The sequence below is a fragment of the Auxenochlorella protothecoides genome, assembly GCF_000733215.1.
Source record: "Auxenochlorella protothecoides strain 0710 unplaced genomic scaffold scaffold24, whole genome shotgun sequence".
Lineage (NCBI taxonomy): Eukaryota > Viridiplantae > Chlorophyta > Trebouxiophyceae > Chlorellales > Chlorellaceae > Auxenochlorella > Auxenochlorella protothecoides.
Window position 1 is genome coordinate 433,966 of NW_011934249.1, and position 13,075 is coordinate 447,040.

Genomic DNA, 13,075 nt, shown 5'->3' on the forward strand with positions numbered 1-13,075 from the left:
AGAAACTTTAGATGTGGAGATGTTTATTTTGCGCGAATGCTTTCCGCATAAGCGCGTTTTGTGCTTAACCGGGCCGGGACTCGATTGGAATCTTCCCCCTGTGAGATTTACCGACATGCCGGAAACAGCATGCAGCCAGACCACACTTGGGCATGTAACCTTAAATTCAAGCCCTTCAAAGTAGACCTTAAGCATCAGTAAAGTTCCTAGTGTAATGTTTCCCTCTCATGGTGGTGCTGCGGAGGATCTTTCTCATACACAGCCGCAGCGGGGTATGCGCAAGATACGCGATACGCTGCGCTGGCAATAATGATGGGGGTGTATGGCTTCCTGTGCCTTCCTAATGGTTCCTATACATAAGCCAGTTACTGCGCATAGGGTACTCATATAACCGTCAGAAGTTCAAGTACAGCTCCGGAAGTATAAGCGAAACTTTTCATACCTCTGAGTCCTCTTGAAGGGCCCATCAGATCTTCCCTTACCAAGTCTTGCCATGGGCGACTTTGTCAAGGTTAGTTCCGACAAGACGCATCTGGAGCTACATGGACAACCTTTCAGGATCGTGGGGGCCAACAGCTACCATGTTCAGGTTAGTAGCCTTCTAATGTAGTCTGCGCGGCCAAAAATATGATACGTAGCCCTGCTGAAGGAGATCGTGTGCACGTCGGTGTTTTTCCATCCCCTCCCTGCACTGACCTCGACAGACCCACGGGGCAGACAACGATGGAGGCAGCGGCCGACAGAACATCGCAACGCTCCTCAACGTGGCCAAACAGAAAGGCGTCAATGTGCTTCGCATCTGGGCGCACAGTGAGCATTGCGAGGAATTCAAATGGTGGGATCATCAGAAGAATGATTGGATACCATTTTCTAACACTTGGAAAATCATCCAGAAGGAGCCCACGCCGGAAGGTACCTGGTACAAGCCTAACATTGATCCTGATGGAATCGATGGATTGGACTGGGTGGTGGCTGAGGCTGGCAGGCTTGGTATTAAGCTGATCATGAGCCTGACCAACTACTGGAATGACTACGGAGGGATGCCTCAGTATGCTAGGTAAGAATTATTTGAGAGTGTAAAGTGGTAAAATAACCAGTGTGTTGCCTGTTGAGCAACTGCTTCGTCACTCACTTCCACTTTCATATCTCGATCATATGTTATGCCATCATTCCGTTTGCTGGCCTTCACAGGTGGGCAACCGGCAAGAAAGATGGCCGCGAGCGCGACATGCAAGAGGAGTTCCTCAGAAATGGCAAGGCTCAGTCCATGCTGAAAGCTTACATCCAGACTCTGCTGAACAGGGAGAACCCCTACACCAAGAAGTTGTACAAGTGAGGTTGAAGGGAGGCGAATGTGCTGCCGTTTTTCAATGAGGAAATCAGAAACTGTGCCTTGTCATACACCGTAGCCTCTTCCATCACACCCCAGAGATGACCCCACCATCCTGGCTTGGTCTCTAGCCAATGAGCCCAGAGGGCGGGGTGACACCTCTGGAAACAGGCTGGATGATTGGATCAAGGATACCACAAACTTCATTCGGTCTCTGGACAAGAAACACCTCATTACTGTGGACACAGAAGGCTTCTTCCTTGAAGATGATTCGAGTGAGTGCCTGTGGGAGTTTGAAAATGAGGACATTGGATGGACTCTATAAATTGTGTGTCGTTGATCTTCGCAACAGGCATAGCATAATTCAAGCCAAGCATGGAAATAATTGCAGGTCTTGACATCAAGGTGGATTACTTGAATCCTAACGAGCGCTCTGAGGGATGCGATTTCCTTCGAAATGCGAGTCATCCCAACGTTGACTTTGCATGCATCCACATGTATCAGGAAAAGTGGGCCCCAGATTATGCAAAGGTATGGGTCTGTCAAACCGTGTCCAGGGGCTCTTGGTGGTGGTGCAATGGAGGGCCTTGAAGCGATCTTGATATTTGCAAAGAATTCATCCTCGAACTCACACATTCCGGACACAGGGAGATGGAAAGGATCCTCAGCAGTGGGATTGGATCTACAAGTGGCTCGACGTACACCTGGCTATTTGCAAGAAAAAGCTGCAGAAGCCTCTGGTACTCTCGGAGTTCAGTGAGATTGCCCACAATGATAACTTCGCCAAACGACGCGAGTTCCTGAAGAAGGTGAATTAGAATGTGGCAGATCTAACACAGGATGCGCCCCGGTTGCTCTGAATGTACGGGACAATGTGAATTGTCCAACCCGGCTCGAACGATCATCACACAATTGACTTGCAGGTGTACAGATGGCTGGAGAAGGGCATGTACTCAAATGATTTTGTGGCTGGATCCTGCTATTGGATGATCTGCGAAGACAACTACAAGAACAGCGATGGTGACAGTGAGTCGTGATGACATGTGGCTTTAGGAAGCCAAGAAACCAAATGTTTTGCAAACCAACCAACCCCAACGTCAGGAAATGAGGCCGCCCACTTCCTTCGCAGAGCGATTTATCATTATTGACAAGGATAGAGATGACGGCAACAGGGAGCTAATCGACCATGCTAAGAAGTTTCCAGTGGTCAAAGCGGCGGCTCCTACACCTAATGTGGCTGCGCAGTGAGTTGAAGGCCATGGAGAGGTGATGCAGTGTCCACGGCTAATGGTAGCCGCAGATCCACTCCCTCAAACTTGCGCGCTGTCTTTCAATGACGTCAGAGCACAGGCCCAAGCTGCCTTTCAACATTATCAAGCAGTCTCAGCCCACTCACAATCATGTCATGCAAGCTACCAATGTGGCTGAGCACACTTCAAACCTGCTCCAATGGTTTTGTATACTATTTGCGTGCCCAGCAATCTTGACAGCGATGCCCCAAGTACAATCGCTTTGTCTACCTGCATGCCATGCCTGTTAACACCTCCGGACGACGATGGCAGACTCATGATTGGCACACTGCAGGGGTGAGGAACACCTCATAGAAACCATGGTGACAGAGTAAGGCTATAGAAAACTAGACCGACACGTCAGCACACAGCCATGCATGGTCGGAAAGCTCGTACCCCTGATTCCCCAGGCTGGTGCTGTGCACCGTCAGCTGGCGTAGCATCATCCAGTCCAGCTTCCCAGCCATAAGCGACCAAGGGCCCCAGCGATACTTGGGGTTGTCCAGCGTGACTGTATTTCTGGCATCAAAGGGGTCTGAGAAGCCCGGGTTCAGGGCGCCTAGAGCCACTTGCGGCGGGAGGCCCCACGCCAGCACGTGTGGGTTTGGTGCCAAGGCGTCAGTGGCATGGGGCTCAGAATACCGTGGATCAGGCACGCTGAGGATCTTGTCCTGCCACACCTCTCCCTCTGTGCTGCCCAGGAACCTGGTGGTTGGTGGAGGTGTGATCATGAGTTTCCCGTTGCCAGTAGTGCTACATCCTGTCGTGCACACTCCCAGCAGTGCAAGGCAGAACACCTGCCAGCAAGGATCCCTCCACAGACCTGAACCGCATGCGATCGCAGCAGTAGGATGGCGACAGGCGGGCCACTCCATGTGCCATGGTATTCATGTCCCCCAGGATGGCTATCCTAGGATAGCCCTGACATGTGAATATGACGCCAAAGGGAGCGATGGGTTCAGGACTTCCCTGAAACACATACCTGGCATTGTACAGCTGGCACACCATTCTTGGGTTACCTGATGTAGTGGACCGATGGCAGAACCCCAACAAGGCTTCACATGCAAGCAAGAAAGCTTGTCCATGGACAGGTGACAACCCATGTGACATTCTGTTTAAAGAATCCACAAGATCCCTCTTCCCACACCTCCCACACACCTGGTCGATCTGGCTCCTGGCGTCATTGAATATGTCTGCCAGGTGCCGCATCCTGACGAGAGCCCCGCAGAACACCTCCAGGTGCGCGCAGTAGACCACGAGGTTGGTGCCAGGCGCTGCGATGCGAGCCCTCAGCACCGCGCGCTCCCCTCGACGCGGCTCCAGCCTCGCCCTAGGTTCCTCGGCCTTGTTCCAGTCCACCGGGTGCACACTGCCAATAAAAGGTGAGGATCGTTAGAGGAGACTCACGTTGAACCTCCCATGCCAGATGAATAACCAGGAACCCAGCCAAGGAAACTCACCACATGCCCCTCTGAGCACCCAACATCCTCCCAGCTCCTCACCTGTGCTGCACTAGGCCCAAATCTAGAATGTCAAACTTGGAGAGTATGGCATTGCCATGGACCCCTCCACCCTACAGAGGCGTTGAGAGAGGATGGCACTGGGTATGCCACTCCTGCGACTGCTTCCAGTGCACACAAGCTCGTCCATTCCAACACGCACCCTCACCAATACCTGGAGCTCTGGCGTCCGCAGCGGAGACCTGAGCTCCTCAAACTCACAGAAGAAGGCATAGTTCAGACCCAGAGCCTTGGCAATTTCATTCCCTGTTTTCGGGTGAAGGTTGATGGGAAATTTGGATACCAATCCACCCTGGCAAGGGAGTCCGAGCACACACCCTCTCCACACCCAAAGATTACCTGTATCCAAAGACCCGCTCCTCTCGCATCCTATATCAACTTCTTGCAGCGCAATCACATCCGCATCTATCTGTTTGAGCTCCTCAATGATTCCAGGCAGCTTATACCCCCGTTCAATGTTCCACTGGAGCAGGCGAAGGGTCTCAGATCGATGAGGTGTCGGGGTTTGGAGATCTCGATAGTCCCTCTGGATGATGCTGCCAGGAGAGGGCAGACGCTCTCCCATCCTGAAACATAAGTTTAAACCGAGTCAGAGGATACGCAGATGCTCGAAGAGCTGCAGAGCTCGCACGTCGTGCATGGTTGGAGTCTTGAATGAATCGGCGGATCTCGCGCCCTGGCCGACCGTTCATGCTCGAAGCATATGGACTATGGACTACGCACAGCCTGGATTGCCATCTCTACGAGCGCGTATAGAACGTTGACAGAACATCAAGGGACAACACGTATCGTGCGTTGTTTTTTTCATTGCGGAGTCCACGATTGCCAGGCGGTCGTGTACATGGACGACACAATCATAAAAGACGATGCACGAGACTCTGATGACGAAGGTGTGACAATACTTGGAGTGCAATGATGGATATGCACAATTCAGTGCCCAACATGACTTCAACATATGCCTCCAGCGACCGGCTCCCTGCCGCAGGAACATGCAGCTCGTCGGGCCGGGCATCCGACGACTCTGACCAGGACTCTAAACAGGGTGAAAGCAGCTCCAGGCAGGCGACAGAGCCTCCTGAGTTCTTCGACCCCGAGGCAGATGACAAGTCGGAGGCCTGGGTGTCAAAGCTACGAGGAGGACGCCGCTCGGATGCCATCCTGAGCTGCCCTCAGTGCTTTACAACACTGTGCCTGGAGTGCCAACAGCACGCGCACCAGCACAACCAGTTCCGAGCCATGTTTGTCATGAACTGCAGGTGCTCGCAACCCCTGTGGTCATTGGCCATGCCGCTGAGCAGGGCAGACGAGATTGCTGGCGCTGCGTGCACTCCTGACCATGTATGATCACGTCATGACATCCATTTGGGACATTGTGAGTACTCACAAAGCATCCTCAACCCCATCCTCATGCCGCAGGATAGACAGCGAGATAGTGCAACAGTATTCAGTAGAGCCCGGTGGTAAGGCAAGGCGAGGAAAGAAACGAGCAATGGCAGAGGAGGGAGATGCCGACGCAGATCCCAAAATGGCAGGTGCTCTTGATGCGGAAACCTTCAACCCTGTGACGTGTGCCGCCTGTGACTGCAGCGTGGGAGTTCGCTCAATGGCCGACGGCACATACCATTTCGTCGATGTATTTGCCAGCAACAGCTGACGCCGACAGGCGACAATGACAACCTATACGCCACACAGATCCAACATTATTGACCAACTTGAGGCTCTGTCAATGGCCTCAAATCCATAGCTTTACCTCGAGTGCAAATCCTTGACTATTAGAGCCCCACCATGCTCTCTTTTTACTCAGGAACAGAAACATGTACATGACTTGAAAGCAGACGATGGAGCGATTGAGAAAGGGCAACAGGGTCGGGTCGTTGAGTCAAGCGGCAGCTAAAGATGGAGATCATGGGGCCAAACATGCAATCGAGCTCTACACCTTGCACTGCTGCGCAGGCTGAGCAGAGAGCACCCTCATTGCGAGGGCGGCAGTGGCTGGTTGTTGCCATGAGGGCCGGGAGCGGGGGGTAGGCCGCCCAGCTGCGGTAGCCCCAGCAGCGCATTGGACACGCCTGGGTATGCGAGCAGCGGCGCAGTCTGCGATGATGGGAGGGGATGACCGAGGCACAGTCAGGGTGGGTAGGATTCCTTGTATAACAAGGCGATTTGATTGCAGTCCAGGCACACACCCGTCGAGCACCTATGCCGACGGGTGTAGCAGCCCCCCAGCCAAACCGACCCCCATTCCAAAATCGTTCCATGGACGTCCCCTCACCTGGCCCTGCTCTCCCGGACCCCTCTCTGCGTCGCCTGAGATGGACCCAAACAGCGTGCCACGAGCCTCAGAGCTGGACAGTGGTGGCTGCATGGTTGTGGAGGAGAGAGAAATGTGATTTGCTGAGTTCTGAGTGGCCAGGAACACAGGCTGCTGAGTTGCTTCACGTTGGCGACGCGTTCTTAAGGTCGACATCCTGGCATGAAGATTTACATCAGACTGCCTTCATCTCCCGACTGGCCACTCCAGCCTCAAGTCCCAGACACACTGCTCACCTTGTCGGAACCTTGCCCCTCCCCCAGATGCTCGACCTCCCCAGGCCCCCCGCTGCCTGCACGGTTGGGAACACAATGCAAGGCTTCACGCCGTGAACATTGTGCATGGACGAGTCATCCTGCACACACCCCGCGATTCACGTGATATTCCATTCCACCTGAAACACACCAAGCACATGCCAACGCCCAGACCCAGCGCCCTCAACCGACCCTCCCAGAACACGCTCCGCGAAACCACCACCCGGCCCCAAAGCAACACACCTGTCCGCAGCTTCTTGGCAGGGTGAGCCTCGGCGTCGTCCGCCGGCCTGGCGCCCACCAGCGCCGGCGGCAGCTGCAGCGCCCCCGCCCCCGGCGGCGGGGCCGGGTGCAGCGGGTACCCCGCGGCGGCCGCGGCGGCGCTCATGGCGGCGATGGTCGCCGGGGTCAGGCCCGCGGCGACCCCGGCCCCCTCCCCGCCGGCGTCGCCGGCCTCGGCCCCGCCCGGCGCCGAGCCCCCCGCGCCGCCGCCATCCCCGCCCCCCAAATGACCCTGGAGCGCGGCGACGGGCATGCCGCCCATGCCGCCCAGCAGGGCCAGCATGGAGGGGCCCCCCGCCTCCAGGCCCATGATGGGGACATACTGCAGGCCCGAGAACATGCCCAGGCCCATGCCCGCCGCGGCGGCCGCCCCCGCCACGATGCCGTCCAGCCGGATCTTGGCGTCGGACTTGAGCGCGGCCCAGCCGCGCCGCCCTCGCTCTGCCGGCCGTGGACCCCGGCCTTGCCCGGCAGCGCGGCCAGGACCTCCACCAGGTGCCGCCAGGCGTCCATCTCACTGGCGCGGTCCAGGTCGAAGCCGGCCTGCGATCCCGCCCGTGGACATGCGGCCACGGACGGGCCTGTAGCAAGTGGGGAGGGGGATGCGTAATGGGTCACGGAAAAGGGGGTCGGTGAATGAACGGTCGAGGAGGGAGGGACGGCAAGCCCTCGATGTGAGAGAAAGTCGGGTGTGGGCGAGCAAGCTCGATGTATGCAGGACCGTGAGGCATAGCCGTCGCACCCTCGCCCACCCCCACCACCACCACCGACCAAACTCGAGCTCACCCCCCCTCCGCCCGCGCCGTCCTCGGAGGCGCGCCTGACCGGCGGCAGCAGGGGCACGGGCTGCGGCACGGGGTCGGCCTCGGCGGCCTGAACCCCCTCCAGGCTCAGGGGCAGGGGCCAGGCGTTGGGGTGCACGCCCAGCGCGTGCAGCTCGGGCTCGATGGCCTCCCAGGACCGGCCCGGCTCGCGCTTGGCCACGCGGCGCGCGGCTTCCTCGCTCACCGGCCGGCCGGCCGCCCAGGACAGCAGCGTCGCCACGTAGCCGTACCAGCCCGTGGGCACGCCCCAGGTGGGCCGCGGCGCGGCGCCCAGCGTGGCGTCTAGGTAGTGCTTGATCTGCTCCTCGCTGATGCGGTTGCCGCCCCCGGCCTCGTCGCTGGCCCCGATGTGCCCCACCGACTGCGGCAGCAGCTTGACCAGGATGCGCACCAGCTGCCGCATCTCGTCCATGGGCCCGCGCCGGGTGGGCTTGCCGCCGCCGCCGCCGCGCACCCGCCCGGAGGGCGGCGCCTCGGGCGTGGCGCCGCCCTCCTCCTGGCTGGGCGGGACGGGGAAGTGGGCGGGGGACATCCAGGTCAGGTTGGCAAACAGCTCGGGGTGGGCCTGCATGCTGGCAAAGTCCATGTTGCTCAGGGGCAGGATGCTGGGCACGCCGGGGCGGCCATCGCCGCCGCCGGGGGCAAAGGGCCCGCCGCCGGCCGTGGCCTGGCTGCCGCCCTGGGACTCCAGCAGCTGGGGGTGCGGCACGTCGGGCTGCGAGGAGGGCACGATCAGGCTGGGCGCGGCGGTGCCGGCGGGCGGTGGTGCAGGGGCGCCCGCCTCGCCACCTGTCGCCGACGGCGCGGCGGCGGCGGGGGCCGCGGGAGGGCCGGGCGCGGCCCCTGCGGCCTCCCCCGCGCCGGACTTGGCGGCGGCTGCCGCGGCCGTGGCCGCCGCGGCAGCAGTGGCCGCCGCCGCTCCCTTCGCCCCGCCCAGGCCCGCCTTGTCCTGCTCCAGCAGGAGGTCGGTGAGCTGGCTCAGGCCGGGGGCGTGGGAGCCGTAGCCCGCGGGCCTGCCGGGCGCGGCCCCCCCAGGTGCGACCTGGGTGGGGTCGGGACCGGGGAGGGGCTGGCCCCCGGACCCCGACTTGGACCGGGAGCCGGGGCTGCCTCGTCGACCGGGGTTCGCCTTGTCACCGCCCTGCAGCAGGCTCTGCAGCTGCTCGAACTGGGCACTGCCCACCGTAGACATGCTGGAGTCGCCCGGGGGGGTGACGGGCCGGGTTGGAGCCCGGGAGAGGACCTGGAAGCCGTGTGTCACGGGATGGGAACGGGGAAGCCGGATGTGCGCGTCGCTGCGTCTCCCCCTGCCCAGCTCGCGATCCTGCGAGACTTCGCGTGCAAGGCTGGGGCGTGGGAGTCTCTGCTCCTGCGCTCTCCGCGATGCGCAAGGTCTGGTCAGGGCCACTCGAGGTGGAGAAGTCCGGATTCAAAGTTTTATACGGGGCCTGCTGTGCTATGCACGCGCTGTGGTCGTGCTGCGAAGATAAGCTGCGGGCAAGACTGGGCGGGGGCGGGGGCAAATCGACCCGGTGCCCCCATTGGACCGACTACTGAAGAAGACAATGGCTTGCCACGCCTACGGGCAGAGGTACAGCCGCGTTCGCTGGACCCTTCAACTTGTCTTACAACCTGGCAATGCCAAAGATCATCAAATCGGCCCGGGACCTGCCCAAGGATGGTGCGCCCTAAGGGTGCACGCAAAGCTACGTTCAACGATGCAGAAATTGCGAGCACATTCTGGAGAAGGGGGACGTAATCTCTACCGACCACTGGGCAGTGCACGGCGCCCCTATGGTGGATGTGTAGTCGTGGGTTAGGTTTATTGGGCTGTTTGACACACCATTGAGCTGATTGCTCACGTGATGACGCTCTGATGCACATTCAGTGGCATGCTGACCCACTCCCCCTCAGCCACACTGCACTACCTGGGGCCGGGTGCTGGTCGTCTGCCTGGCGCTGTACTTTCCGGTTCCGGGCAGCAGGATCTCAAATGGAGACACCTGATGAAAGCAAGAGGAAAGGGATTGGGCAGTTATCAGGGCAGCAGCAATGAAGAACGGCATGTTTCACACACTGGGCCCTTCAGATGAACGGCAGCACCAGGGGTGCATGTCGCTCTGTGGAGAAGACCTACCAGATACACAAGCCAGACAAGTGCGATGTCATTCTTCAGCAAACAAAACCATGGACTGAAGCAACAAATGGCGCTGCGCTCAGCACCATCCTCGAGGCCTGCTACCCCCCAGCCGGCCACCACACGCGACGCACGCTGGAGGAGGGCTTGATCTGCAGCTTGGCGTTCTGCCAGCCCTGGAACCCCCCAGACACGACGTACACCCTCTTAAACCCTTGCCGCGCCAGGTTCTTTGCAACTGCGTGTTTGGGGCAAGGGTTGTGAAGCGCAGGGTGAGCAAAGTGTGGCAGGGCTACTGGAAGAGATCTGCATTGTGCACTGGAGTGTCATCATGACCGCCTGACAAGTCACTCCAAGACCCTTCCCGGCATGGAGCCAGGCACCGGTTCCCTCCACACCCCCCACAACCCTCCACCCACCCGTCTTGGCCACGCTCCCGTTCTTGTCCAGCAGGTAGATGGGCGAGCCGCGCTTGGCGCGCTTCAGCCCCGCCACCTGCATGGCGGTGACCTCTGCCTCCAGCGACCCGGGGTCGCGCAGCGCGCCGCGCGCCCTGCGGTCCCCGATCTCCGCGTACTCCACCTCCACCAGCTTCCCGGCGCTGGGCAGGTCCGGGACGCCCGCCACCGACTTCTCGCGGTCGCTGCGCAGGTCCACCAGCACGCCGTCACGCCAGCCGGACAGCTCGTTGAGGGCGGCGGCGGGCGCGATCTCGCCCGCATACCCGCGGAACCCCGACCCCAGCAGGCGCAGCGTGGGCGGGAGCAGGAACCAGGCCGCGGCGGCCGCCAGCGCGGCCTTGCCCGCGTTCCCGGGCGCCGCCGCCAGCGCCGACACCACGCCCTGCCCCACATGCACAGCGGTGAGCGCGCCGCCCGCCACGCCGCCCGCCAGGTCGCCCAGCGCGCCCAGCGCGCCACGCACCGCGCCGAGGTCCACGCCCGCGCCGGAGGCGGCCGAGGCCAGCGCGTCCTGCGCCGCCGGCAGCGCGCGCTCCAGGGCCGGGCCCGCCGCGGCGCCGGCCTTGGCCACGCCGGCCTCCACGCCGGGGCGCACCGCGTCCACGGCGCGGTCGACGTAGGGCGCGATGCGGGAGTAGGCCGACTCGGCAGCCTCCAGCCCGTCCTGGGCGCCGCCCAGGCCGGACTTGATGCCGGAGCCGGCGGCGCGCAGGAGGTCCACCAGCGTCCCCACCGCGGTGTCCACGCCGGAGGAGAGCTGGGCGGGGTCGATGGCGGGGAGGGCGGGGGCGGCGCCGGCGGCGACGCTCGCGGCGGGACCCGCGTCCTGAGCCAGGGCGGGGGAGGCCTCAGACAGCAGCAGGCCGCCGACAGTCGTGGCGGCGGCGATGTGGCCTGGTGTGTTGAGCAAGGGAAGGGTGAGGGGTGAGGGTCGGGCAGGAGTGGTGTGCCTGGTGCATGGGGACGGCGAGGGAGACCAGGGGCTTCCATGTCATGATGAGAGGTTACCCCTGATGAGCCCCACGGTCACCGGCTCCCTAGAGGCGTTCAGAGCGCGATGCATGCAGCTGTCATCAGGAGAGGAGCGCATGTTGCGATCGCAACGATGTTTCCCTTCATGCACGCCCGGTGAAAATGCAGTATGTGTGCCAGAGCCCCGCCCCCCAGCACCTCGGATCAGCTTCTCGGCCGCACTCGACCGCCCTCCTTCCATTCTGCTGGATTCCTGGGCAGCACAGAAAACCTGTACTGCGCTGGTGGAGTGTGCATGGCCGGCAGGCAGGCGGGGCAGCCGGGACTTGGTGGACAGGGCCAGGCCCCTGCCCACAGCCATTCGCGAGCCGAGGTGGGCGAGCGACATCGCGCGAGGTGTCAGCGGTGGGTGGCAGCAGATGCTTACTCAGTGTGCATGCCGATGGGGATCATCGCCATGCATGCACGGCGTTCACGGCCGGTCTGAGGGGGCTGATTCTGGGGAACATGATCCGAAGGTAGACGCATCGGAAAGCAGATTTTGTTGGCGCGCGGCCAGGAGGACCAGGCGAGCATCCCACAAAAGCCCCTGATCCACGCCGATCACGACTCATACGAAAGAACCTGCTCACACATTTCAGCAAGAAGTGATCAACAAACCCTTCCCGTGTGGCGTGCAGTGCCCTGTGCAGCATGGGAGCCGGGTTGCTGTGCGGTCCCGTCGCCTGTGCTCTTAGCGCACCCCGGCCATTGCTCCTCAGCGCTGCCAGACCTCCATGCCCGCCCTTTGTGAGGCATGCGGCACATTATGACGCACGCCACACCTCGGCCGTCTCCCTCGGTGCTCTAGGGAAGTCCCAGTCCCGGAAGCAGGATGCAGCCCTGGAGTGGTCTGATGCAGGCCATGTCGTGGCCTGGGAGAGGGCCGGGATGGCCATGGCAGCCCTGACCGCCAGCGCCGCCCTGCTCTTCTGCTCCTGCGACCCTGCTTTCGCGGCAGGGAGCGGGGGACGCATGGGTGGCAGCGCCTTCTCCAGCTCGAGGTGTGGTGACACTGTGGTTGAGCAGCGCTACCACATACGGACAGATCCAGCGGCGCTTTGCCGTGTTCAATTTCCCCAAGAGGAGCGTCAGGGTGTGAACTCCAGGTCCATGGACAAAGGAAGATGCAAGTGATCCTCTTACCTCCTCACACACACCCCCACCATCCCCCTCTCACCCAGCAGCAGCAGCAGCCCGTCGTCCGGATTTCAAGACAGCGGCAGCTCCTTTCCATTGGGCCGGGGCGCCGACTCCTCGTCCCTGCAGCAGCAGCGTTCCCAGGGCGCCCGCTCCCTCTCCTCGCCGGCGGCTCGCTCCTCGGGCGGTCACCACCTCAGCGTGACGGGCCGGAGCGCGCTGGCCCCCGCCTACATGACCCCCCTGGGCGGCGGCGGCGGCGGCTTCGGCCTCACCTCCCTCCTTTTCTGGGGCGTGTTTGCCTTCATCATGGTCAAGGCGGCGCAGGGCGTGCTGGGCGGCGGCGGCGGCTCCCGCGCCCTGCGTGAGGGCGACGACCCGGTCAGCGTGGCGAAACTGCAGGTGGCCCTCCTCGGCTCCGCGCGGGGCCTGCAGCGGGACCTGGAGCGCATCGCCAGCCGGGCCGATACCAGCGGCCCCACGGGCCTCCACTTCATCCTCCAAGGTGTGGTGCCG

At 61.4% G+C, this 13,075-nt stretch overlaps 7 protein-coding genes across 7 annotated transcripts in view; 3 read left to right on the forward strand and 4 right to left on the reverse strand.

Annotated features, from left to right (window-relative positions):
• Nucleotides 1–493: 493 nt before the first annotated feature.
• On the forward strand, nucleotides 494–1,336 carry F751_2559 (Putative mannan endo-1,4-beta-mannosidase 4; the record flags this gene model as incomplete). Its single annotated transcript, XM_011400311.1, has 3 exons — nucleotides 494–589; nucleotides 894–1,057; nucleotides 1,192–1,336. 3 exons carry the CDS (start codon nucleotides 494–496, stop codon nucleotides 1,334–1,336), a joined length of 405 nt encoding a protein of 134 aa, XP_011398613.1.
• A 1,630-nt stretch (nucleotides 1,337–2,966) lies between these two features.
• Nucleotides 2,967–4,831, reverse strand: F751_2560 (hypothetical protein; the record flags this gene model as incomplete). The annotated part of the gene is made up of 6 exons (XM_011400312.1): nucleotides 2,967–3,324; nucleotides 3,443–3,540; nucleotides 3,778–3,988; nucleotides 4,122–4,192; nucleotides 4,288–4,385; nucleotides 4,771–4,831. 6 exons carry the CDS (start codon nucleotides 4,829–4,831, stop codon nucleotides 2,967–2,969), a joined length of 897 nt encoding a protein of 298 aa, XP_011398614.1.
• Nucleotides 4,832–5,147: 316 nt separating this feature from the next.
• F751_2561 (E2F-associated phosphoprotein) lies at nucleotides 5,148–5,793 on the forward strand (the record flags this gene model as incomplete). The annotated part of the gene is made up of 2 exons (XM_011400313.1): nucleotides 5,148–5,461; nucleotides 5,556–5,793. Coding segments are annotated over 2 exons (552 nt in total), but the record flags the coding sequence as incomplete, so codon positions are not given.
• A 317-nt stretch (nucleotides 5,794–6,110) lies between these two features.
• Nucleotides 6,111–9,002, reverse strand: F751_2562 (hypothetical protein; the record flags this gene model as incomplete). The annotated part of the gene is made up of 6 exons (XM_011400314.1): nucleotides 6,111–6,233; nucleotides 6,412–6,498; nucleotides 6,687–6,742; nucleotides 7,397–7,567; nucleotides 7,763–8,213; nucleotides 8,322–9,002. 6 exons carry the CDS (start codon nucleotides 9,000–9,002, stop codon nucleotides 6,111–6,113), a joined length of 1,569 nt encoding a protein of 522 aa, XP_011398616.1.
• A 1,046-nt stretch (nucleotides 9,003–10,048) lies between these two features.
• F751_2563 (Calcium sensing receptor, chloroplastic) lies at nucleotides 10,049–11,741 on the reverse strand (the record flags this gene model as incomplete). Its single annotated transcript, XM_011400315.1, has 4 exons — nucleotides 10,049–10,185; nucleotides 10,367–10,790; nucleotides 10,980–11,165; nucleotides 11,652–11,741. 4 exons carry the CDS (start codon nucleotides 11,739–11,741, stop codon nucleotides 10,049–10,051), a joined length of 837 nt encoding a protein of 278 aa, XP_011398617.1.
• Nucleotides 11,742–12,186: 445 nt separating this feature from the next.
• On the reverse strand, nucleotides 12,187–12,396 carry F751_2564 (hypothetical protein; the record flags this gene model as incomplete). Its single annotated transcript, XM_011400316.1, has 1 exon — nucleotides 12,187–12,396. One exon carries the CDS (start codon nucleotides 12,394–12,396, stop codon nucleotides 12,187–12,189), a length of 210 nt encoding a protein of 69 aa, XP_011398618.1.
• The window catches only part of F751_2565 (hypothetical protein), a gene marked incomplete at both ends in the record, with an annotated part of 2,922 nt that continues 2,163 nt past the window's right edge, over nucleotides 12,317–13,075 (forward strand). Inside the window, 2 exons of the mRNA XM_011400317.1 lie at nucleotides 12,317–12,423; nucleotides 12,604–13,064. Of these exons, the coding sequence (XP_011398619.1) occupies nucleotides 12,317–12,423; nucleotides 12,604–13,064 (568 nt within the window). The remainder of the gene's footprint in view (nucleotides 12,424–12,603; nucleotides 13,065–13,075) is intronic.